Source organism: Varanus komodoensis, unplaced genomic scaffold (genome assembly GCF_004798865.1).
Source record: "Varanus komodoensis strain SLA01 unplaced genomic scaffold, ASM479886v1 scaffold35, whole genome shotgun sequence".
NCBI lineage: Eukaryota > Metazoa > Chordata > Lepidosauria > Squamata > Varanidae > Varanus > Varanus komodoensis.
Window position 1 is genome coordinate 6,253,367 of NW_025335856.1, and position 24,485 is coordinate 6,277,851.

At 47.1% G+C, this 24,485-nt stretch overlaps 1 protein-coding gene across 1 annotated transcript in view; it reads left to right on the forward strand.

The window, feature by feature from the left end:
• NCAPD3 (non-SMC condensin II complex subunit D3) overlaps window positions 1–24,485 on the forward strand; it is a 40,162-nt gene that overhangs the window by 5,788 nt on the left and 9,889 nt on the right. Inside the window, 24 exon segments of the mRNA XM_044439464.1 lie at window positions 110–272; window positions 1,354–1,526; window positions 2,263–2,436; window positions 3,165–3,226; window positions 3,482–3,569; window positions 3,965–4,098; window positions 5,211–5,283; window positions 6,024–6,149; window positions 6,310–6,565; window positions 6,979–7,038; window positions 7,821–7,901; window positions 8,079–8,152; window positions 9,611–9,745; window positions 11,481–11,701; window positions 12,812–13,026; window positions 13,119–13,196; window positions 13,323–13,438; window positions 14,921–15,028; window positions 15,284–15,398; window positions 15,495–15,602; window positions 17,012–17,250; window positions 17,918–17,997; window positions 22,891–23,028; window positions 24,068–24,201. Coding sequence (XP_044295399.1) covers window positions 1,386–1,526; window positions 2,263–2,436; window positions 3,165–3,226; window positions 3,482–3,569; window positions 3,965–4,098; window positions 5,211–5,283; window positions 6,024–6,149; window positions 6,310–6,565; window positions 6,979–7,038; window positions 7,821–7,901; window positions 8,079–8,152; window positions 9,611–9,745; window positions 11,481–11,701; window positions 12,812–13,026; window positions 13,119–13,196; window positions 13,323–13,438; window positions 14,921–15,028; window positions 15,284–15,398; window positions 15,495–15,602; window positions 17,012–17,250; window positions 17,918–17,997; window positions 22,891–23,028; window positions 24,068–24,201 — 2,956 coding nt within the window. The 5' untranslated portion in view covers window positions 110–272; window positions 1,354–1,385.

Genomic DNA, 24,485 nt, shown 5'->3' on the forward strand with positions numbered 1-24,485 from the left:
ATGCTTTTCTTTTCAAGGCTGGGCATCCGCCTGGCTCTCGCTCGGGTATTTGATGATCGGGAAGGTGTCGTGTTTCCTCCTCTTCTCAGATTTCCCCCTTTTGTTTCAGAGCATCTGGCCTCTCCTTGCAGAGAACAATATCTCCCACAGCACCATTGTGGCCGTGCTGTATCACTTTGTCCAGGAGGCCCAAAGCAAAAATGCCGGCGTTCATCAGCGGCTGTATGCGCTGCATGCTGCGGGACTGTACTTTCTATTGGTCGAAATTCCAGGTAAATAAAAAGCTTTCCCCTGTGTGCTCTGTAAAGGCACCCAAGTACACACAGCAAAATAAAAGCTCTTTTAATATCAGTGGACCCTTCTTCTAAGTCTAGCTGGGTTGTCTGTGGCAAACCATCAATTTCAAATGAGAGGCCTAAGCAGCTTTACAAGAAGCGGCTTCGTCTTCCCTACTCCATGGACCATAAATGACTGGCTTAAGGCACGTGTGGGGCCACTAGCGGGGAGGAAATGCCCTGACTAACTTTTCTGCGAGCTTATTTGCAAGGCAGCCTTACGTTTTCAGAAATCATTAGAATGCTGCAGTGAAGGGAAGCCTATTTAATTGTTTGGGGGTGCTGTAATGCCCGCAGCCTTGGGGTGACCTTCAGGGGAGCAATGATGCAAGCTTGAGTAGTTCTGGGGTGAGACGATCCTGGGTTCAAATCTGTGCTTACTCAAGCAAGCTAATAAAGGTAAAGGTTTCCCCTTGACATTAAGTCCAGTCATGCCTGACTCTAGGGGTCAGTGCTCATCTCTGTTTCCTAGCCGAGGGAGCCAGCGTTTGTCCCCAAACAGTCTCCGTGGTCATGTGGCCGGCGTGACTAAACACCGAGGTGCACGGAACGCTGTTACCTGCCCACCAAAGTGGTACCTATTTCTCTTCTTGCATTTGCATGCTTTCGAACTGCAAGGTCGGCAGGAGCTGGGACGGAGCAACGAGAACTCGCCCCGTTGTGCAGATTCAAACCGGCAACCTTTCGATCAGCCAGCCCAGCAGCACAGCGGTTTAAACCACTGCGCCACCTGCAGTCCCATTAGCAACCTAATAGACCTCACCATATTGTGTGCATGACACGGCTGTATGTGGGCGAAAGAGGCCCGTGGAAGAATGCTATGCTGTGTGCAGAAACGGCCAGTGCTGTTTGTTGGGCAGTCTCCTGCGGTGGAGGCTGGCAGGCTGCTTTAGGGCTGCTCAGTACCACCCCTTTTAACTGTACCATTCGCAGCTTCTTACACTGGCCGTTGGTGCTCCGTTATAAAACTGCTTTGACGGCATTGTGCAGGATCTGATCCATGTTTCTTTCTTGACAGGCAGCATTGCCAATCAGGTGTTCCATCCTGTGATGTTTGAAAAATGTCTTCAGATGCTGTCTAAATGCTGGCCCCAGGAATCCAACTTGCCCAGAAAAAGGAAAAAAGACAACAGTAAAAATTCGATGCATGGTAGAAAGAAAGGAAGGGCAGTGAGAAATAAAAACACATCAGTAAGAAAAAAATCCTGCATTTGCTGGCAGAAGTGCTATAGAATCTTAAGACTGCTTTACCTTTTCTGAAGAGGTGGTGACCCTTTTGACACAGCAGTCAATATGTGGAGCAGAGACCCCCCCCCCCCCAGTGCTAAGCGGGAATCTGGGATTTGGAAGTCTGTCCTGCCACACAGATATGCACCCCTTCTGACAGTCAACTTCTGTTGCAAAGTTGGACCTTTCCATCCTTCAGTGAATTGCTTAAGTATAGAATAGCCTACTCTTACAACTTCTAGAAATCCTTTTAGTTCCTTTTTTCTTTTCTGAAACTGTGAGCAGGTTTCTTATTTCATATTGGCTAGAGTCCAATTTTTAGAGCAGGATACTGGTCAAAGTATCAATGTATTGTTGCCAACTGTTTAAATTCCAACATGTTTTACAGACACAGCCCTTTATTGGGTCAATCTCTCTTTTTTAGAGAACTGACTTCTAGAAGTGCTGCTAACCTACACACTCCTACAATGAGATTGATTCAAGTCACGTAAAAGCAATTGCCTACTGCACCTGCAATAATTGTTGTTGTTACTGTACTTCTGTTTTGCTTTGTGATCTGCCTTTTTGCTGTGTTCTGATCTTTGTTAGGGCCTCTGACAACTCCCCCTCTCCCCGCGCCCCCCCCCCCTATATACATTTCCTATAGAGTGAGCTACTGGCCGGCAGTCAGCCATCCTTAGTATGCTTCTTGCCATTTCAGATGGATGAGAACTTTGAGGAGGAGGAGGAAGGCCAGGAAGAAGGAATTCACTTCTCTGCACAGGAGCTGCTTCAAATTCGGACAGCCCTCTTCTTTCTCTTGAAGAACCTCCTGCGGCTTCTTTCTAAGTTCTCCTTGAAAGAGAGACCGCAGTGCATGCAGACTTGCATTCAGGTAACCAGAGATATCAGGAGCAGAGCAGTAGGGGCACAGATCCACCTTGGGCTGATGGTCACTAGGGCTCAGCTCGCTTGTGCAGGAAGGATTAATCAGGTTCATGAAGAACAGATCTGTCTGCACCATGATAGCTAAAGGAAACCTCCAAGTCCAGTAGCTGGATATCTTTGGACGCAGACATCTGAGACCATACATGGATGAAAAAGGCACAAGAGCGTCATCCCTGCTTTATGAGTTTCCCAGATGCATCTGGCAGGCCACTTCTGGGAACGGGATACTGTGCCTGGTGACATCCAGCAGGGTACTTTATCTCTAATAGTTAATGTGAGTAACTCGGTGCTCCTGTGGAACAGGCTGGCCTTCTGGGAATCTCCGCTAGAAGGATCTGTGGTCACTTAGTATCCTCTGGGTCCAGTTACAGATGGCTTTCTTTGTTGGGGGGCTATAAATCCTGTAGAAGCATAGGAAGGCTGCCATATTCCCTGGGCATTCCGTGGCTCCGTCTTCCCTCCCTCTAGAGGGTTCGGCCTTTGCATACGTTTCCTATGAAACCCTTGCTAGGCTTGGGGGGAATCTCTGCATATGTGATGCTAGCACGGTGTGTGCTCTTCCGGCCTCTCTCCTCCACTACAGCCATCGTTGGCTTACCTGGTGCCATAAAGAAGCTTCGATGAGATCCTTTTGCTTACCGTTCAACTTACTGTTCAATTTGGCTTTTCTTGTAGGTCTTCGTTAATTTGACAGGGTTTGAGCCCTGTATACATGAGTTTGAGCCTTCAGAGAAGATGTGAGTTCTCGCTTTTGAATCTTCTTATTGTCCGTGAGGAATGTAAAATTCCAGAGTGAGATGGGGGAATCCTAGAAATGTTCATGTGAGGTCAAGCTTCTTATACTCTAGCTGTAATTGCATATCGCCATTCCTGTGTGTGAACAACATCTAGATAGTTTTAGCTATATGGATGCTCGGACCTGGTCTTTTCTGACTGGCCCTTGTGAATAATAGAGATTTATTCGAGATCCTTGAACTCATCTCTTGGTACAGGGTGATCGACCAAGCCAAGTATGTCCCAGAACTTGCCTATTTTGGCTTACGACTTCTGTGTTCGCCATTTCACAGCCTAGAAGATAAGGTAAAATACTACATGTTCATACTGGTGTCTCGCTTCTCTGTACAGAATTCTCCATGGAAATTAGTAGCAATCTCCCCATTTTGATTTTTAATGGAAGCATATGAAGGTGTTACACTGCTGTGTGCACAACAGGATCTAGGGAAACTGACAGTCCAGTAGCTCCTTTCCTCCTCCTGTGGGGAGGAAGAACAGTGGGCAGTGTTTTGGGGTATGTGGGGGAAGAATTCCTGCAAAACCCCAGAACAAATGAGAGATGACCTACCAAGGTTTCTGGACCTCATTGTTTGAATACAAGAAGCATATGCTGAATGTACTGCTCTTGTTAAGAAAAGCTGGGATCACGGGGAACTTGTGATACTCGTGAACCTGACAGTGTCTCCCCACTCCACTTCTAGGTTCTACGCCAGGTGTTCCATCGATTTCTCAGCATCATCCTCATGTTGCCAGGGAGAGAAGGATCTAGCAGTGCATCAGCCACTATTCCGTCTCAGCTCATTGGTGCTAGGGACCAGGCCATCAAATTCATCAGGTGAAGCTCAAAGTGGCTGTTATCTGTGCACAGCTGCATTAAAACTATAACTTGACAGTTTCTTTTGGATTGCTTTGATATTGCATCCTTTATACCAGTGGTCTGAAAGCTTGTGTATTCCCTGCTGAGTAGGTAAGCTGCAACATCTTCTCCACATTGTGCAATCGTTGGGTGTTGGTTTGCCAGAATTGTGCAAACTGGAAGCTTTAAAATAAAGCGTCATTTTCCATGTACGCATTTTATTAATACAGACTTGGGAAGAAGGTGCAGCAGTGCTGAAGCGAAGCATTTTATTTATTTATTAAAACATTTCTATGCCGCCCCATTTGCCGAAGCCTCGGAGCGGCTCACAACATAAAATAAAATTTGTGTGGCATTGATGGGCCATCTAGCAGGGAAACCACCGGGAGCCCCATGTCTTGTGGAAGTTTGCTTCAGCAGAATATAAGAATATTAAAATAAATGATAGCAAGGTTGGATTTTCATACCCATGGATGATGGCCTCCAGTGAGATTGCAACATGGAATGCAACTTCTCCAAGTTAACAGAGATGCATAGTAACTTCTTCACTGACTTGATCTAGAGGAAGTTGCTCCTTACCACAGATGACGGGGCCAATGGCTCTTTAATAGCCTAGCCTAGTATTGGACCTGGATGTGAGCTGCATAGGCTCAGATCTATCTTTGGCTGTGTTCCCTGTCTAATCTCCTTTGTAAGATAGCCCCCTATTTTCTGCCTTGATCCTAGAGAAAAAGTAGAATGAAAGTGCAGCTTGTGTATGCAAAAACACTTGGCACAGAGATTCCTGCTGGTAAGACCTGTGAAGGGTCATAGTTTATGGAAGTTCACATACTTTAGATTATGTGGAAGGTCCTAGCCAGGGCCTCCATGAAAGACAGGGTGGGGAAAACCTGAATAGTGAGGGCTATGAAAGAGCCCCGGCTGAAATCTTGAAGAGTTCCTGCAAGGCAGGTAGATACTGATCGAGATGGCTCAGTGGTCTGACTCCGTACAAGCAACTTCACATATTAAGGCAACATCTACCAGGTCTCTTGCCACATCTGTCCTACTCGGGCCTTTCCCCAAATCACTTGTGCATCTCTTGTCTTCAGCTCTCTCGCCGATGAACTGAAAGCTGCCGTCTTCCCTGTACTGCGGATCTTACTCCAGCATATTTGTGCCAAGGTATTTTGTGAACTTCACACTCTTGTTACCGTGTTAAATCCCATTTCCTTTCGGGGCAAAAAGGAGACCCCGGTTTCTCAAAACTGGCTCTGAAGGCACAGTAGGGTAAGCTATCTGGCAAGAATGCTGTGCCCTGGGCAGCTATTTTGAGCTGGCCGATGAGATGGAACTCGACTCAGGCTGAGTTTGGGCCCAGGATTACCAGTTCTTGACCCTGTATTTAGCATGAGTCATAGTGAAGGTGGGGGCTGGTTAGCAACCCATGGATGAACATATGGCTTTTTGGAACTTGTTCTCTTACATATTGGAGGTTTGCTTTTTTTAAATGAGAAAATCCAGATATTTCGAGTCCCCTGTTACGGGCACGCAACAATTACATGCCATCATTGGCCTGCTGAAGCATCGTTCCAGGATGCTTTTGTGAAGGAGCAGGACTCCCCACATCACACTGAACCACTGATTCCTTGTCCCCTGCCCCCCAGTTTTACAGTCCAGGGCATCATTCGCTTGCGTCAGTTGTTCCTCCAGGACTTGGCTTGGGCCAAGAGGGCAAAGCCTCAGACCTGGGGCTGAAATCACTCACACTGGGCTCCCCAGGGGGTCATGCCCTTTCCCCAACTTGGATCGTTCGGTGGCTTCTTGGCTTCTACGCAGTTGTTCCCTGTAGAGCTCGAAGCCATCGTGGTGCCCCATCCAACTTCCATTAGCTTCGGCCATTCCCTTTACTCGTGTCATTCCAGGTGCCTGACAAGTCTGAATATCGAACGCACGCAGCACAGTCTTTGGTGCAGCTACTGTACAAATTTCCATGTGCAGAACATGCTGACTTCATCGCGTGGCTGTATCGGTACTCACACAGTGACCAGGTGAGGATGGGCAGCTTCAACTCTGCGGCCCTTTGGGGTGCCAGCAAGCATGCATGCTCCTTGAGGGGAAGCCAGCTGGGGATCCCGCTTCTCCTCACCTCTGCCACGCCACTTGCTGCTCTGGCTCGGCTTCCTGACCTCTTCCGTGCTTCTTGAACAGATATCCTACAGGGTGTTTGCCCTTGATGTGGCCTTGGCCCTGCTGGACCTTCCTGAACGGGATGAAGACACGGCTGCCTTGTCCGAGGAACAGCAGATGTTCCTGAAGCACAAATTCCTGGTGCAGGTCATGGTCTTCCGTCGGTGCTCGGACGTAGCGCCCACTGTCCGCAGCAAGGCGCTCTCGAGCTTTGCTCAGTGTCTAGAAATGAAAGCCACTTTGAGCACAGACACCTTCCAGGAGCTGCTGCAAGGCGGTATGTGCAGTGGGGAGAAGGTAGCATTGCTGACAGCCGGAACTTTCCTCTTAGTGTGGGTGGATCGCTGGGGTCTGGATCCATCTCCCTGCCTCGTGGTGAATCGCTGCAGTGTCCTGGGACTGATCAGGATCTCCGTGCCCCCTCGCGGGGCTGTTCTGGCTGTGGAGGAGGATGTGGCTCACTCCGTCTAAGCAGCGCTGCGCTCCTTGAAGGGCTACGTCGCATGCGCCATGACAGCAGCAGTCGCGGGGAGAAGTGGCACATTGAGCTTTGAAAAGTGCTCATGGGAGCTGATGCTGTCTCACGTCCACAGCTGGGCACAATCTAGATCAGAGCTGCCCCCAGTCCCTTGCAGGAGGCTTTCTCAGGGTGGCAAATGGCATTTAATCTCTGCCTTGATACCCCCACAGTTGCTGTTTCTACAGTCATGGACTCAAGCCCATCTGGGACACCCCGAACTCATACAGAGGGTAAGTAAAGCAGCCTAAGGGCTGTGCTGCGTCTAAGGTTGCTGTGTCTGCCTGGCCTTAAGCTTCCCAGTGGAACTGACCGTGCTTAAATCAGTTAGAAATGGAGAGAGAGCAATGCCAAAAGGTCTTGGGGTGCTCTCCCTGCTCCCTGCCTCTGTGTCTGAGGCACGCTGGAGTTCCCTTTTATGGAACATGCTGCCCTTCTCTCCCCCACTGTTCATTTTCCACATGCAGGCAAATAGTTATTTGGTACCCATTTGGCAGCATTGGAGCCCCCTTAGGTGCTGAGGCTCTTGGCCACAGGTTGTTGATTTATGTTGCTGTTGTTATTTTAAAATGATTCTTTTGTTGCTTCTATGTTTATTTTAAAATCTATAAACAGCCTGGAGAGCTCAATGGGCTATGGAGTGGTATAAAAGTATAATAATTATTAAGTATATTACGTATTACACAAATACAGGATGATGATGAAGATTATACTACACAAGTGGTTCTGATTTTGATTTTATTTATTTTTGAACGTACTGTCGGGTACATCAGCCCAAATGCTCGCTGAGCAGATATTAAAGCATCTGAATGACAGCATATTTAACCCCTGCCTCTAGGTGATGGCCAGCAGCCATCTTTCTGATGGTATAACATGTCTGGCAGCAGCATTGCCCCTTTGGGATTCTTGCCTCACTGGTTGATCCCTGAGCAAACATTTTTGTGGTGGCTGTGGGTGATGGATTTTGGCATCTTCTGTGGCAGCGCTGATATATTGCTCTAATCGTTTTTTTAAGGGGCCTCCAGCCGAATGAAGACCTTCCCAACATTCAAAACCATTGAAATAACGGACAAACAAGACACCACACAGTTTGATGGTATTCTGGACTTATAATTGCATTTTTGTTTTGTTTGCCAGTTTCTCCAATCCTGATTTTCCTAACATGTATTCATTGCTTCCTTTTCGAAGTAAGAAAACCTCCTTCTTACCTCCTCCTCCTCTCTCTCTCAACCACCTCTCTCCTTGCTTTCTTGTTGCTCCCTCTTTTCAATAGGAAAGATGATCATGAACATGTTGAGGCTGAGAACTAGAGATCAGAAGACAAATGTTCGGAAATCTGCCCTTCAGGTATGTTCCTAGCCAGGACTGACAGGTGTTCTTGCACAAATGCTGGCTTTTAAAGAAACTATGAAGGGGTACAGAGAATTTCCCAGATGCTACACGATTCATTTAATCATGCCCTCTAATGGCAATATCTATGACCAGTGTTATGTGGCGACTGCCAGCAAGATCCAGGGGTCTACGATTTTTGGCTAGGTCCGCTGGCTAGCTGAACCAAAAGTTGCCATCACCCAGTAGCACTTTCTGAGGAAAGACAGGCAGGAAGCAGTGCTGAAGCTCTGCGCTCCAGCACTGCGTGGCAACCAAAAGCCCCTCTTCGTTTGGGGCATTGCTTGGGCTCTGGGCCCCAGCACCAAGCAGTGCCGGCAAGCATCTCCTGGCCTGCCGCTCTTGCCTGCTCATGAGCATCTTCCCAGCCTAGGACCTGGGAAGGGGGTGGGTTCACTTACCAGGACCATTCCCACCCGGCTCTGCCCCTTCAGAGTTGGAAGAAAAAGTCACTCGTCAGGGTCACCATGGCCAGTGCAGTTGCTGAAGCCTGTCACTTGTCACACCAGCCACTGCTTGGGATTGATCCTGTGTCCATCTCTCACCTTTCTCTAGCACTGAGCTGTCCCTCCATAGGCCCCCTCTTCTTCCTCCCTTTAGTTTGAAACTGACATGTGCCAGAGCTCTTGGGTTTGGGTGTGCCGTACGCCTGAGCCAGCCCAGTGGTTTGAGATCCGTGTTGATAATGGCTGAGAGTTCCTGTCCTTGGAAGCAGCGTCAAATGATAAACGACTATGAGATGTGACCTTAACTGGGGCAAATACTTGATCTCCTGCTGAGAGATTTATTACTGCATAATGAAATATGTAAGGCTGAATAAATCACTTTTTAACATTTAAACCCTCATGTTTAGAATATTTATAGTGGCGTAATAGATTTGTGTGGCAGGGTAATGAATTAGCACACATTTGAATGCGTAACTTCGGCAAACGCTGGTTCGGCTGAACATGGTCACTTTATACTGTCAGAATAATAAATTTGTGTGTGTCCCTCCCCGCTCCACTTACGATGACCATCACTGGGGCAATGAAAGATCACTGGCGTGTTGGCTGTGACATTTGGGGTTCAACTTCCTACTTGTGTCAGCCCAATAAGAGGTGAGTCATTTCTTCTTTATATTAAAGAAGAAAGACTCTAACAATATAAATATTTAAATGTGAGAGCCAGTGTAGCATAGCAAAGAGTGCAGGACTGGGACTCAGGAGATCTGGGCGCAGAGTCTGTGACTGGCCCAGAGTCACCCAGGGGGCTTCATGGCTGAGTGAGGACTAAAACCCACATCTCCCAGGTCCCCAGTCCCAATTCTAACCACCACATCATTGTAAACCGTTCTGAGACCATGCAACGGTCCAATAAAAACATTAAAGCAACGAGAATCTTGTATGTTCTTTGACACATGCCTTGCCTGATACCCAGGTATTGATGAGTATCTTGAAGCACCACATGGTTCCATGCACCCCAGAAGACCTGGCTCCCCTTTCAGAACGATGTCGCGATTCTGCCGTCTCTGTGAAGAAGCAAGCCCTCCAGTCTATTACGGAGCTCCTAACGGTGAGGGAGAGTTTGCTGCCTTTGCTCCTAGATGCAACCCTGCCACATACTCAGAACACCTGCAGAAGTCAGCTTCTGAGCAAAATTGATATTGTATACCAATAAAAGATGAGTTATGCAGGCTGGGCAAATTTGCGTCACTGTCTCTAATCCAATCTTTAGCCTCTTGTCAAAGTTGTCCTTGTTCTGCTTCTCATGGCAAGGGGCAAGAAGTCTTTCAGGAAACTGTGCTTTCTTCTCCGGCTATGGAAAACATGATTCTGCTGTCTCTCTTGCTCCTGAAATTTTGGCAGGTATAACCTGCACACTCCCAGCATTTCTTTGCACAGTCAAGGCTAGAAATGTTTTAACAGAAGTTGAGATCACCAGTGGAGAGCTCTGACATGCTGTTTACAGAGCAAGCTTCCCTTTTTCTACAAACCTATCTAATGCATTAAATGGTATTTATGTTGAACATTGGGCTTGGATCCAGTGGTGTCATTATGCAGTGGAATGGGACACACTGTTAGAACAGTTTTCCCATACTCTCCAAATCTGCTCCAGAACACTAGGGAACCTTCCAAAGAAGACTCGGGGTGCTGCAGGGTGACCCTAAGAACAGGGGAGAGGAACAGACAGGAAAGTCTCGCCATGGGAATGGAAGTGCCCAAGTGGAATTCTGCTCTTGCAATGCTGCATTCAAGCCTTTGTGATGCGGCTTCCCACCACGGTTGGGATACATGTATTTTGGTTTCATAACTTGGATGAAGAAGGGCTGCCTGTATTTCATACGAAACACCTGGTGACATGGTGTTTGCCCACAAATCAGCTTGGGCACAGCTGGCAAACTTTGAATGAACTGCAGCAGAGATCAGTGATCCTGGTAGGTTGGTAGGAGGCAAGCCACCCTAGTCCAGTGTGGATGGCTGTGAAGTTCCGTCTAGCCCCCAACGTCTGAAAGATGCCAGGAATCGGGGCTTGCACTTTGACCAGATTCATTTCACGTGAACAGATGGAGGAGCACAATCTACTGATAGATCTGTGGGTGATCTGTACAGCCGATCGGGGTGGAGGAGTTGTTTCTGCTGCCCACTTGTTAACTATATGTGTCATTACATATTAAGATCCATATCTTGCTCATCTTTGGAAGACTGACAAAAAACAGGCCGATGTTCACATGGAATGACAAGGCTAGATTACAGAGAATCCTTGCTTACATTCAGCCTGTTCCCTTGACTCCTGCATTAGGGCAACACTGTGCTAGAAACATAGGATTCTTCCTTATGCCAGAGCAGATAAACAAGCCCTTTTGGTCTGATATTGTTGGCACTGATCAATGGTGACTTTCCGGAGTTTCAGACAGGATTCTCTCCTTGTCCTAACTAGACAGCAGGAACTAAACATTGGAGCTTCTGCATACAGAGCAGCTGCCGTATTCCTGAGTTGCAGTTACATGAGCCTCCAATGGATTCCCGGAGTGTTGTCTGATCTCTTATTCCCTTTACAAACCAGGATTCATAGATACTAATTTATGCTCATAGTTTCTAAAGGAACCCAAATGCCAGGGTCTCAGGTTCAGTGGCATGCATATATACATATTCATGTAGCCATGAAGTTTTAGGTAAAACTGTGCACCTTCTCAGCCCGTCTTTGCATTGTGGAATTTTCATCTGCATGCTCACTTGCAGCATCTTGGAATCGGCATTGGCCGTTGTTGTCTTTAGCTGAATTCTAATGATGTCTTGCTTTGTTTTAGTCTCAGCCAGAGAATGTCCTGATACAGAAGGCCTGGCTGACCGGAGTGATCCCCGTCGTCATGGACTCTGAGAACTCTGTGCAGGAGAAAGCTCTGGACTGCATCGAGCAGCTCTTGCTGCAGCCCATTAAACACTGTAACAAATTCAGCCACCAGGACCAACCTCAAGTTCTTGCCTGGGCTCTCCTCACGTTGTTTGCAGAAGAGTGTCAGGACCTGAGGTAAGGCATACGCTTTCTGAGCAGGGCTGTGTCTATAATGGAGGAGGTAGAAATGTAGAAGTAGTAATGACTACATCTTCTTTGGATGCAGAAATTGCTATATTTATACATCTCCCTTTTTTAGAAATTTGCATAAAAGAAAAAAGACTGTAAAATGACCATCCAATCATACATCTAGTTTATAATGTTTAGAGATTTAAAAACTTGCCTATTTTATTGCCATCATTTCATTTGATTTAAAAGGAAAATACAGAATATTAAATATAGCTTCCTGTGAAGCTTTGCTTTTGCTTTTTAAGAAGAAAAGTTTCTAGCCCTTAGGATTGTAAAGCTGTGTGTGTGTGTGTGTGTGTGTGTGTGTGAGAGAGAGAGAGAGAGAGAGCGAGCGAGCGAGCGAGCGAGCGAGAGAAGCTTCTCAGTGCTTTGGCTTTGCATGGTTTTGTTGCTTTTTAAAGGACAAAGATCATAGAATACTAATTAGAATCATATAAATGAGAGAAACAACTTCCTGGCATTCAGGGAGAATAAAGTGCTTGTCTTAACTCTGGGGGTCTGTTTTGTCTTTTGTATAGTATAGTCATTGTAGTATAATGAAGAGAATGATGGGCTAGAGAGAACCAAGTTTAAATTCTCCCCAGTAAGGCTCATTGGATTATCTTGAGCCAATCCAATCTGACCCTGGATGACACAACAGCACATTGTGCCTATTTATTCACCATGTGTATTTGCGTCATCCAAGCCAACACCGTTTTCCTCGGAGTGGCTTGTTTTTTGGCAACAAGCCACCTGCCAACCCATGTCTTGTTCCTAGGGGTGGTTCAATCCGCAAAGGATTGTCATCCTGTCCAAACCGGGAGAGCCATTTCATCATGGACTGTGGAGCCTGGCTAGTGAGCAATTCAGTATGACCAGTGAAAACAATCCTGCCCAAGCTTTTCACAGTCCTGTCCTTGCTGCTTCTAGTGATAGTCCTGCCATTGTGGTCCAAAGAAAAGCCCCCTGTTTAGAGCAAAGCCTCCAATTCTTGCCACATGCTGTGCTGACCCTTAACAGGAGACCGGCGTCCCGTCTGCTGGCAACCATGGCGGTTTGTTCTGTCTTCTCTTTCAGCCGCTACTTGAACAGAGCTTTCCACATATGCGCCAAGAAGGGCAAATTCTCCTCGTCGTTTGTTAACAGCATCCTCTCCCACACAGAAACAGAGCGTGCCGCACCGGCTTGGATGCTGCTGGCAAAGGTGGCTGGGTCGTCCCCCAAGCTGGACTATTCAAAGATAATTGACGCCTGGAACAGTATCAGAAGGCAAGCGAGACCAGCATCGGAGTGTCTCTTTCAAGGGAGAAGGGTTTTCCTCATCAGCGGAATTTCAGTTAAACATCTTCCTCTGTGTTTTCCAGGCAGGATGAAGGCCAGTTAGAGACGATGGTGCACATTCTCTCTGTGATTGGGAGCACCGCAAAGCACCTGCCTAGCAGCATCCGGAACAGGGTGATCGGTAAGTCCCTCTTGCAAAGCCATTGAAGACGCCCAGAGCCAAACGTTGCTTCTCATCTGAACCGCCTCTCTCATTTCCGGAGTGACACTTGGCTCCAGATCTGCTTATACTGTCCTTCTTTTCCAGATGATATCAAGCGTCGCCTGTTGGAATTCCAGTTTCCTCTGTTGGCGATCAGCCCAGCTGTTGAGACCACACAGAAACTGTGCATTGCCTCAGCAGAATCCCCAAAGGAGATACTGGTGAGTTTGGAAGGCCTCTGTCCAACCTGGGGTTTTCATACTTGTTTCCAGGTAGCTTTTGTTTATGAAACAGCAATTGCCCGAAACAGCCCTTCTCTGCTCCTATTTTCTGTCCCCGGGATAGGGCCGCTTTACCTATTGTGCTGTATATGCTGCAGAGCCCAACCAAATGGACTCTTTCAATGCCTATTCTTGAAAATGCTATGATGTGATGGAAGGGAACAACCCCACCCATTTGGGGCTTTCTGTGCAAGATTCCTCTTAGCTTTGTACTGGCACTTCTCATCATGAATGGTGATCGACAAATTTAACTGAGATGCATGTTATTTGCTTAGAGTAACCGATTCATCTGGGGGTTCCTGGGCAAGAGTTCCCCTTCAGTTAGAGATCTTGTACTGTGTATATGAGTCTTTACATGTGCACAATAGCAGACTGCACCTTGGAAGCTGTTTCGGATTGTGTTGGGCCTCGTGGCTTCATGCACCACCAGGATCTGTGTGTCTTCCTGGTCAGTTGTTTCCACATGGCCTTTCTGTGGAACATTTACTCATCATCCACAATGCACAACAATGCAATGGCTGTGTCATGATTGATTTCTGGAAAAAGTTCAGATGCCGACCTTTTCAAGCCCTTCGAGCTACCTCGGTGAGCATTCAAAATGCCCAAATTTAGGCCAACTGGCTGACTAATTAAGAAATTCAGCTGCAATCAGTAATCACAAGATAAAGAGCAGCTATTGCCAGTTCGCAAATAAGGGGAACAGTCTAATATGGGTAGAATGGCCACTGCCAGATTTAGATCACACTGGGATGTCAAGCCACAGTTTGACCTTGCCTTAACAAGCTGGCTTGTTTCTGCTTTGGTTTAGCCAGAGAACTAACTGGTTCTCAGAAGCTTCTTGGTTTGACGGCTCTCGCCATGAACTTATGCTCAGGCAAAAGGTTCATTTGTCGCTAATTAAGCTGAGAGAGTGTCTGAACTTAGTTGAAGAAATCGCCTGACCTGATACAAAGGCAGCTACATGGCACCCGCAGTGTTTGACAGTGCTCTTACTTCGCAGGGAGGAGAGGTGGGACGTGACCAAGCACTCTGCAAGAGTGCTGAGATTCCATCCTGCAATAGCCATCTGGGCGGGGAGGTCTTGGCAGACAAGCTAATGCACAAAGATGTCCTGGAAGCCAGGCGCTTTTAAAAACGGTTGCTTTGGAGTTAATGATGATCCCCTTGATCCCCGTAGAAAATGCTGTTACAGCAAAATACCGCAACACCTGCATGTGATAAACTCGCACCATTTTTTCCTGGAAGGGTCTTCCCAGCTAAGAAAAAGTGCCAACTTTGAGAGTGTGGTCAGGCCATTTTCTCAGCACGGTGCTCTGGGAGCGGTTTTCTCTTTCATGTTGGACAGTGAAAAGGATCAGTGGAGAGGGAGGCACTATCGTCTTTCCTTTGTAAATATTAAAAATTCTCCTGCTCATGTAACAGGCGCTGCAGAGCGAGGTATTTGAAGATATTTTATTGGCATGTGAGTGCTATATCTCAAGCATTGTCCTCCAAGAGCATGGAGCAGAACAGCTGCAAGAGGATGTCTTGGTGAGTGGGCAAGACAAAGCATCCGTGTTCTGGAATTTTGTGCTTTTGTTCTTGGTTTAAACACAGCCTGAACAAGGGGTGGTACAGAGCTGGAGACTTGTACTGCATTCATCAAAATCCTCTTGATGATGGTCTAACTTGGGTGTCTTGCACTGAGCAGGGGGTTGGACCTGATGGCCCTCCACCCCTTTCCATCTCTACTATTCTAGGATCCTGTGTCTCCCTTTTGATTAGAGCATTGCTTATTTTTGGCAGGTGAAACATCTCTTCACCTTGGGTGAGGCTGTTCAGATGTGCCCAGGGAAAGTGGGGAAACGTACCTTCTTGCTGATACAGTCCATCCTGGCTAGTCCTGACAGCATGGGGCAGGGTAAGGCCTTCCTCCTCGTTGGCTTGCTGTTTTCCACGGCGGGCATCCTCTGCCTGTTTGAAGCTTCACGCCGGCCTCTGGTGTGCTGTTTTCTAGAGTCCAGCCACGGGGATAATGAAGAGCTTCTGCCGTCTCAACCATTATCTCAGTTCCAAGGCTCCGTGATGCCTTCTGCGGTCCGAGCTCACGCTTTCATTACCCTAGGTAAGAGTTGTTCCTGACAGGGCTCCTGGCCGTCTGTCATCTTCTCTCCTGCCCTGGCATCCATTTAATACTACGTCTGGATTTAGTTTAAATAAGTGTCTCCCTGCCTTCCTCATCCATCAGGATTCACAAGGTAGTTTATGGACAAGGTCAGAGCAATACAGTTGAAACCCACACATGCCCAGCGAATAAAAGCCAGCAAATTATGCAGCACAAAAGGAGCACGTTATGGGTTAACCTAACGCTACCATTGTGACTTCAGGCAGGTCTGCCTCCAAAAGGAGTTCCGTGATTTAAGCACCATGTCTGAACCCCGCTCCCCACGTAGCCCAGTGAGTGGCTGCCGCAAGGCAGGCATGCAGAATAGACAGGGTGGGGTTGGCGGCCACATAACGCACCACCACCTTAGTAGTTGCTCTTCGTTACGGAAGCTGATTTCCAGAGATAAATTTTTTCGATTTATCCAGATAAGTATCTTGGGTACTTATACAATTGCATACAATGTAAGCTACAATTGTATCTGTGTCTGAAGGTATTCCTGTTTTGCTAAGATTATTTGTAAACTGTTTTGAGAATCTGACTATCAAGTAGGATAAACATTTATAAACAAATATGTCCAGTTTTCTGGCAAGAGACTGCAGCAGGCTGAATGTGCGGTGACCTGCCTCCCTTTGCAGGCATGATTACGAGTGGAACCAGTGTCTTCGCTTTCATGTTTCTTTAAAATGAGCTTGGGCGGCGGGGAGGGCATGGGGATTCATGAGAATGAACTGCACAGCCACCTACCAAGTGATGTGTACTTAAACATTCCCACCGTAGAAGCCGTGCAGCCAGATGCACGAAAATGAAGAATGTCGGAACTGCCCTGCTGGTTCCGAGCGGCAGCAGTGCCTCTTTCCCAGCGTTCTGCTTCCCCGTAGTGACCAAAGAGGGAGTCACCGAAAGAGCAAGCCACGTGCTTCTTGCTTTGGCCCTGCCCGCCCTCAGCACGCCCTTCTTTCTCATAAGCGAATGTGGCGGAAAAAAGGTTGCTCATCCCAGTCCAGAGCGATCACCTAGGAAAATATGTGGTGATTAGCTGTGTGATTTCACTCTGTGGAAGCTGGATGTCTAAACTGCAACGACATGGCCATTCCCCTTTTCCCCAGAGAGAGAGAGAGAGAGAGAATACTTGGAGCTGGGTTTGGATACTGGAAATTCTAACTCCTCTTTCAAAAATGTTGCGAGTGATCCAAATGGATGGCATCTTTTATGCACTGTGTTCTTAATCCAAGGGAGCATTATTTTCTGGATTCTTATTTCTCTCTCGGATGTGTGCCTTTCTACACAGCCTTGGCTGTGCCTGCAGTATTGATGCAGGGGTCAGCCTGGCCTCTCAACCCCCGTTCTGCCTCCCCGCTCTCTGACAGGGAAGCTTTGCCTGCAGCATGAGGACGTGGCGAAGAAGTGCATCCCTGCTCTGGCCCGGGAGCTACAGGTGTCCAAAGATGTGGCTGTCCGCAACAACGTCATCCTTGTGATCGGTGACCTCTGCGTTCGCTACACCTCTATGGCGGACCAGTATATCCCAGATGTCTCCGTGTGCTTGAAGGACCCCGAGCCTTTCATTCGGAAGCAGACGCTTATCCTCCTTACCAACCTCTTACAGGTGAGCAACACAAACACTTGGGCCCTTCTCTGTCGCCCAGAATTTTGAAGGGCTGCACAGTTTCATGTGTATCATTGCAGGATGCTGCAATTCCATTAGTACACAAGGAAACATTTAGCTCAGTTTCCTGGGGACCCATGCTTTCACCTTGCTGTGCAACATGGAAGAACTATGTAACCCTCACGGTGTCAATTAAGAGCAATTCTGAGTGCAGGGCTCTGCAGAGACCAACCCCCCTCTGCCACCTTGCAACGAGGTGTTCTGGGGAATGCCTTCTGGAAATGGAAGAAGATGCTTGGGAAATGTATGGGCAATCACTCCTGAAGTCACAGAAGCTAAAGGTTTGTCCAGACATGATTTCCAGTGCCCTACGTAGCAGCTCCTCCTAATGGGAAGCTAAACCCAGAGAAAGAAAGTTGCGGAATAAACTAAGATGCTAGAGAAAGAACATGGCTCATTGATTTCTGATTTCCCTGGACCAGCTTATGGATTTGCCATGACCTCATTCACAGAGCATGGTTTGTGCATCTCCTGAAAATAGCACAGAACTTGCAGCCTCCAAAATGTATAGAGGAAGTGGTCGAGTTCGCCGATCTGCTGTGATTGTTAGTGCTCTTTCATTTGAAGTTTGTAACTGAAACGTGTCCGTATTCTCTCTTTTTTATAGGAAGAATTTGTGAAATGGAAAGGATCTCTCTTCTTCAGGTTTGTCAGTGTTCTGGTGGACCCATGTGAGGAGATTGCCAGGTACAAAACCACCCCCGATGCAAGTAATGCTTAGGGCTCAGCTCTGCTTCTGTCTTCTGCTGAAAACTGAATAAAATTGGAGATTCTAACTTGGCCTGTTAACACTCAGGTATTCTTAGGAGCAGCTTCGAAAGTGCGAAATACTCCTTTCATTCTCCAGCATCCAGTCTTTCCTCTCATGCACAGATAATTGCACTGAATGGCAGGTTCATCAACCAGGGCATATCAGTTTTTCTTAATAAGGCCCTTAAAGCTTGTGAAGATAGACTTGAAAATGGCTGGTGAAATCCGACAAATTGAATTTTAGCTCCTTCCTACCTACCTACCTACCAAGTGCATTTAGTTTTTAAGGTCATAGGCAGGCAGGCATCACACTTGTGTAATCTTCTTTGCTTTTCACTGAATTCTATCAACTCGTACCTAACACAGAAGATGTACAGTTAGAATGAACAGAGAGAGCAAGCCTGAACTGAATGAGCTCACAGTTCTTAAGCAGAACAATGTGTCTATTTCCCCACCTTCCTTCATGTCAGTAGTACAATGAAAGTGCAAAACATCACTGCCTTTTAGTAGGTGCTGATAAAGCTTTGCTGATGGACCAGCATCTTCTTCTGTGCTTTTGGGATGCAGAGCACGTCTCTAAAGAGCTTCTTGCTATGTCCTTTGTCCTAAGTGCTTTTTGAAGGCTCTTGTGAAAAACACAGCAGTTGCTGGGACAGCGATACCCCTAGAAAGTCCATGGAGACAATTTCCATCCCTCGGCATCTCACGGTTATGCCCTATATGTGTTTCTTTGAGATCAGTCCCAAAGACTCTCCCTTGGAGGAAGACGTGAGGTTGGAAACAGCTCACAAAAGTAGGCCTGCAATTACTGGGTTTCAAAGGATGCAACATCCCTTTTGCCTTCTTTTCAGGGCCTTAAATTGAGATGTTTTCTCAGGTTTCTCCAGCAGGTGGAAGTATTGCGTCGTCCTACTAACAAGTGGTTTCTAGGCAGAAAAAAATGTGTGCATGCAATGCATGGCACTTAACGCTACTTCTGTCTCCTAATTAAAGTAAAAATAATTATTTGCAGCACAATTCTATGTCCACAGCATAATTCACTGTCCCTGCTGAAACCCCGGAAATTCACTCAGAAAGCAAACTTGCAAAGGGGCTTTGAAGGGCAAGGAAGGCCTTTGGCATGTGACGTATCAAGATTCGGCCTTGTGCTCCCAGGCCAAGACCTTGGGTGGTTGAAATCGCCATCTAAGCATTCTGCATAGTAGAGGAACACGGAGTGGCATTCACCTTCACACTTCTCCTGCCATGCACAGAAAGCCTGCATGCCTCTGAATTATACCCTAAGTGTATGATGTTCGGAGAAGTATATTTGCATAGGGGTGAAAACAAGTTCTGAAGCAAAAAGAGAGAGACTCCGCTTCTTGATCTTGTGTGGACATGTTGCAGCTGATCATCCACATAGAAGACCAGAAGAGAGAATGCCTCTTCTAAAGGGGCCTTTGTCTCTGGTGGTTTTCATGAGTGCTTGTACTATAGTTTTTTAAAAATCTGTTGCCTGCTCAACTTGACTACCTTTCTCACAACTATTAGTTAGTGAGAAAGGTATTCACAGGTTTAATTTAGCCAAGTAAACATGATAAAAATACATGCAGCTGGAACTGACAAATGTTGTAGGTGTGTGTGTGCATGCATATGGTTTGAATGAAAACTGAAGCGTGCAGAAACTGCTGCACCTCGGAGGCATCTAGAAGTCCCGCATGGAAGGAGCCCTCTATTCACAGGAGGAGCCCTGTACCCTGGCACTGGTTCGTTCAGTGCTTGTTCTGGCATCCCTTCTGAGAGCCGGTCAGTGCTGGGGGCTGGCTGATCATGAAGCGTCTGTCTTGAAGGCAGAGCTGCTCTAACCTTGCCTGCAGCATCTCTCCCAAGGGCCCAGACTCCCGACCACCTGCCAGTCTCCTGGGCCGCTGCCGAGTGGGGTTTTCCTCAAGGAGCTTTAGCTCTTCCTCCGAAGAGGATCCTCTTGCGGGCCACGGCAGTCACTGTCGGAGCAGCACCAAAGTTTCCTAGGCAATTGTGAAGGTCTCGGGCTCACCGCAGGTTTTGTAAACATCCTAGCCCGCATTAATCTCAGCATAAGCTGCAATTCATGGCACAGCTTTGCGAGCTGTGGCTGATCTACACTGCCTTCTCTCTCTTGCTTGAAATCCCTGCCATCAATCAGATCCTTAACAGTTTCTTGCAGATTTTCTTCATTTGGATATCCCCTGCTTAAATGAGGATAACATCTGCAGGATTAGTTTGATGAAATGGGTTTAACAGCAGCCTCAAGGGATTTCTCTCTCCTCCTTCCTTTCTACTGTTCAAAAAGGGATGTTCTCTGTACATGGAGGCGGCTGTGTGCTTGCTCTGTTTGGCCCTGCCAGCCTAGAATCTCCTTTGTTGCTGTGGCCAGATATCACATCAGCACAGGAGTTGTACCCTTAGGCTGCCCAACTAGGACTGCGAGGCCAGATTGCTGAATGGATTGTCTTGATTCAAGTAGTGGTCTATGATTTAAGGGCCACTTTGTGGGAGTTTAATTACAAGATATCCTGCTTTTTTGTGGAGGGGGGCGCTGTTGGTTCTGTAAAGTAAAGGACCTAGTATATTGACCTTCAAAGCCTGGATAACCATGGTAAAAGACATAGGCATGAACGTGATGGTGTATGTTGGATAATGTCTCTTCCTTTACCAGTCTTCCATATTTAAGCTCCATCGCGGTGTAAGGTAAGTATCATCTTTCAGCACACCCTTAGCATCACTTGTAAAGGTGTCTTTAAAATACGCAGACTTACCTGGAGCTAGGCACATATGAAATGCATTTGAGGTGTGTGCATACAGGGAGTGCCTTCCTGGATTAGATGCTGGCCTGTTGGAGTTCTGTTCTCACGCTTTTCACCATGCAGTACTTCGATATTCTGCTTTTGAATATAAAAGCTGCATTCAGTTGGCCATGGTGAACTGCTATTGCAATTTGTCTTACCCTTTCTAAAAGCCACCTTAGTTAATGGCCTTTGTCATATCGTGTGCCCGGATGGTCTGTAAGTTTAATTACATATCAGTTTTGGGCACTGAGTGAGCTCAGTTTTATTCCTCCGTATCTCAGTCATCCTTCAGTTGGCAGCTTGTTTCCTCTTTCATAGTATCTGGTTTTAAATTTAGGCAGAGACTGTAGCAGTGGCCTTATTTTCCTGTGGAATTCACTATCATTGCAAGTGTAAGCTGCCCAGCTATTCATGGGCTATTCTCAATAAATATTCACACGGAGGGGAGTCATTTTATTGAAGACACTCCTATTCATTGTGAGTTCCAAGCTGAGACTTGGGCAGGGCAGATCTCCTTAATACCATCTTGCTAGCACGAGTGGCTGCTACTTAATTATCACAAACACTGTAATTACTGTCGGTGTTTACTGTTCAATTGAGTTATTTCTCTTTAATTATGTTGAATTATAATTAGAAGCAAAATTGCAGGATGGGCCTGAAAGCTTTACAGAGGAGTCCTGGGTAAGGGAACAGCATAAAAATAGACCCTGTGTTTCTTAAACATTTTGGCATTTAAGAAAGATTCTAATTTGAGAGGCGATGCAATTTCACTTGTTGTTAGTTTTGGCACTTCTGTGCCACTCCTTCCAAAATGCTCCGAGTGCACGAAGCCATCGAGCTTCATGGTCAGCAACTTGGTCACAGTATTTCAAGAACAGTATTCAGTGCCTGTTAATCACAGTTGCGTGGACCATGAAAGAAATCAAATGACGCAATTTTGTATACATTTGCATGACAAAGCTAGCTTGGGGGGAGCGTGGCTTGAAGGTCTGAAGACAGATATTTTATCCCTAAAAATCTATCTTGGCTTCAGGCCCACCCCCCTCCCCGAGCATCTGAATTGTCTTCCTCAATTTCCTTCACATTTTTGGAGCCCAACTTTGCATTATTTTGTTATTACATTGATACCCTGTCTCTTCCTTCTGCAAGGAACCCGAAGCAGCTTACATGGTGGTCCCCCACCTCTGTTTTACCCTCTAGCTACCCTGTGAGGTAGGATAGGCCTACCTCACAGGCCGAAGTCATCCAAGTGAGTTTCGTGGCCAGTTGAGGACTAGCACCCTGATCTCCTGAGCCCTGTCCAACACTCTTAACTACTAGACGTCTCTGTTTTTCAGCTTTGATATCTTAGGGTGCAAGATAAAAAGAAAGCTGAAAGCTGCAATTCTCAAGATGCGAAACTTTTCGCCTTCTGTTTGCATAGCATAGCAGGACTACCATGTGGGAGTTCACAGAGCCCTTTTCTGATTCTTCACAGCTCACTGGCCCCCGTATTTACCTCATCAGCATAAAGTAGGAAATTCTACCCCGGCTGCACTTTTAGTATGCGTATGCATGTATCGTCTATCTGAGCTTTGGGAGATCATAGTCCCCCTCAGTAGCCGATTCCATTGCTGGACTGATCTGACAATTAAGAAGTCGTTCTTGTTTTAAGCTCGTTGCCCAGTAGACCTAAATAGGCTATTGGTGGCTAAAGGGTTCAACCTGGCCCTGGTAGAAGTGCTGATCACAAGCCTCCCTCCCTCTGCTCCCTTTAATTAATCAGCTCGCATGGCGTTCTCCAAAGTCAGGGACAGATAACGGGTTCTTTTTCCTCTCTGTCTCTCACACACACGGCCCCCAGTTTCAGCGGGGAGCTTGTCCAGCCCTTATTCAAGGCCCCAGGGACTGAACTGCGGCCTTCTACTGGCCCCACCAACCTGCCCTCCAGTCAAAAGATGTCATGGCTGCCGAAAAGGGCGGCTGCCTGGAGCTTGCCGAGCAGGTTTCTGAACCGCGTCTCTCTCTTCTGCCCCCTGCACAGCTTGGCCAAATTCTGCTTGGTGCATCTCCTGCTGAAGAGGAACCCAGTGATGTTCTCCCAGCACTTCATCGAATGCATCTTCTACTTCAATTGCTACGAGAAGCACGAGAAATACAATAAGTTCCCCCAGAATGAGTGGTCCGTGCATGGTGACTCTTTCCCTTAATGTTAATGGTCCTTGCGTGTGGTGGTGAGCAGGGTTCTCTTGGGGCTGAGAGCATTGTGTGTGCTCCCCCCCCCCCGCCCCATCCCTGCTGAATTCTCCAGTGAGAATAGCTGAGAGTTAATATTTAGTTCACCTTTTATTAGGCAAACACACGCTTTCAATGCCTTGTTATTACACTGTTATTCCCAAGCTGAGGCTATGCGGGTTGGATCCAGGTGGCTTTTCAGTGGCCAAAGTCCCCAGGTGTAGAGGTACCCCTCTCCCTTCCTAGTGCCCCCATCCCAGTGTGCATCTGTGCCTACGGGGGAAGGTAAAACTCTCTTCTTGCGGACAGCAATAGAGTTAGAGGGAAATTTCCCTTTACCCTGACACTGGGCGACTGGTCCTCGCAGACTGATTGGTTCAGGGGAGGGAAACGCATCTTTCTTTTATGTGCAAGTGTATTATTGCGTCTTCCAGTCCAGACACCTCCTCCCTTTCTCTGCTAGCTGAAAGCCAGCTTCCCTATCATTACCAAAGGGAGTGCCATAGAAAGCTGAACTAAAGAAAGGGGAGATAAATGTGTTTGCTGACAGTCGGATAGACAGAAATTGTGAAGAGGAAGTGCTAAGGCAGAAGAAGAGAAGACCTTAGAAAGTAGACAGAGATCTAATAGACCAAAGAGAACTTTTTATGATTAGGACTGACTGATACTCATCCAATGACAAGTCCCGGACTCTGTTACTATGCAACCAACAGTAGTTTGGGGCCGAGTCATCTGTGAGGTGACTGGTTTGTTCACTGTTGGTGGCACCTGTATCCGGAATGAGACGTTGCTGGTAGTCATGAGCCTCAGTTGCCAGTCTGCCTCATTGCCTCTATGAGCAGCTTCTGTTTCTGCCTCTTTGCGGGGTGGGGGAAGCCTGAGTTAGCCACTGCAGCCCCTTCTGCATCCACAGGGTGCTTTGCATGCCGGGAGTTACCCGTGCATGTGTGTCATTCCCACTAATGAGTTGTGTTCCCTTGCTGCAGTGAGAAGTCCCTCTTCTCCCTGAAGGGCAAAGCTAACAAAGACAAGCGGGTGCTGATTTACAAGTATCTGTTGGAACATTTTACTGATGAGCAGAGATTCAACATCACTTCGAAAATCAGCTTGAACATCCTGGGTATGACTATAGCTTTGGATACCCTGACAATGTGAACTGGGGATTCTGACGGAGCTGTTGTAAGGGTTGTTGTGCATGAAGTGTGTTGAGCATTCAAAAATATTCTGAAACTCCTAAGTATTATTAGCTGTTACTGGACTGCCTGCAGCCCAAACAGAGCCAAAGGTTTGTCTGTTTATGCTAACTTAGCCTACCTGTTGTCAAGGTCAAGGTGTGATTCCTAGCTCCTGAGATGCATTAGTGTCTCTAGGTGGCCTTGGGTACCATGTTCAGCGCCCCTCCCA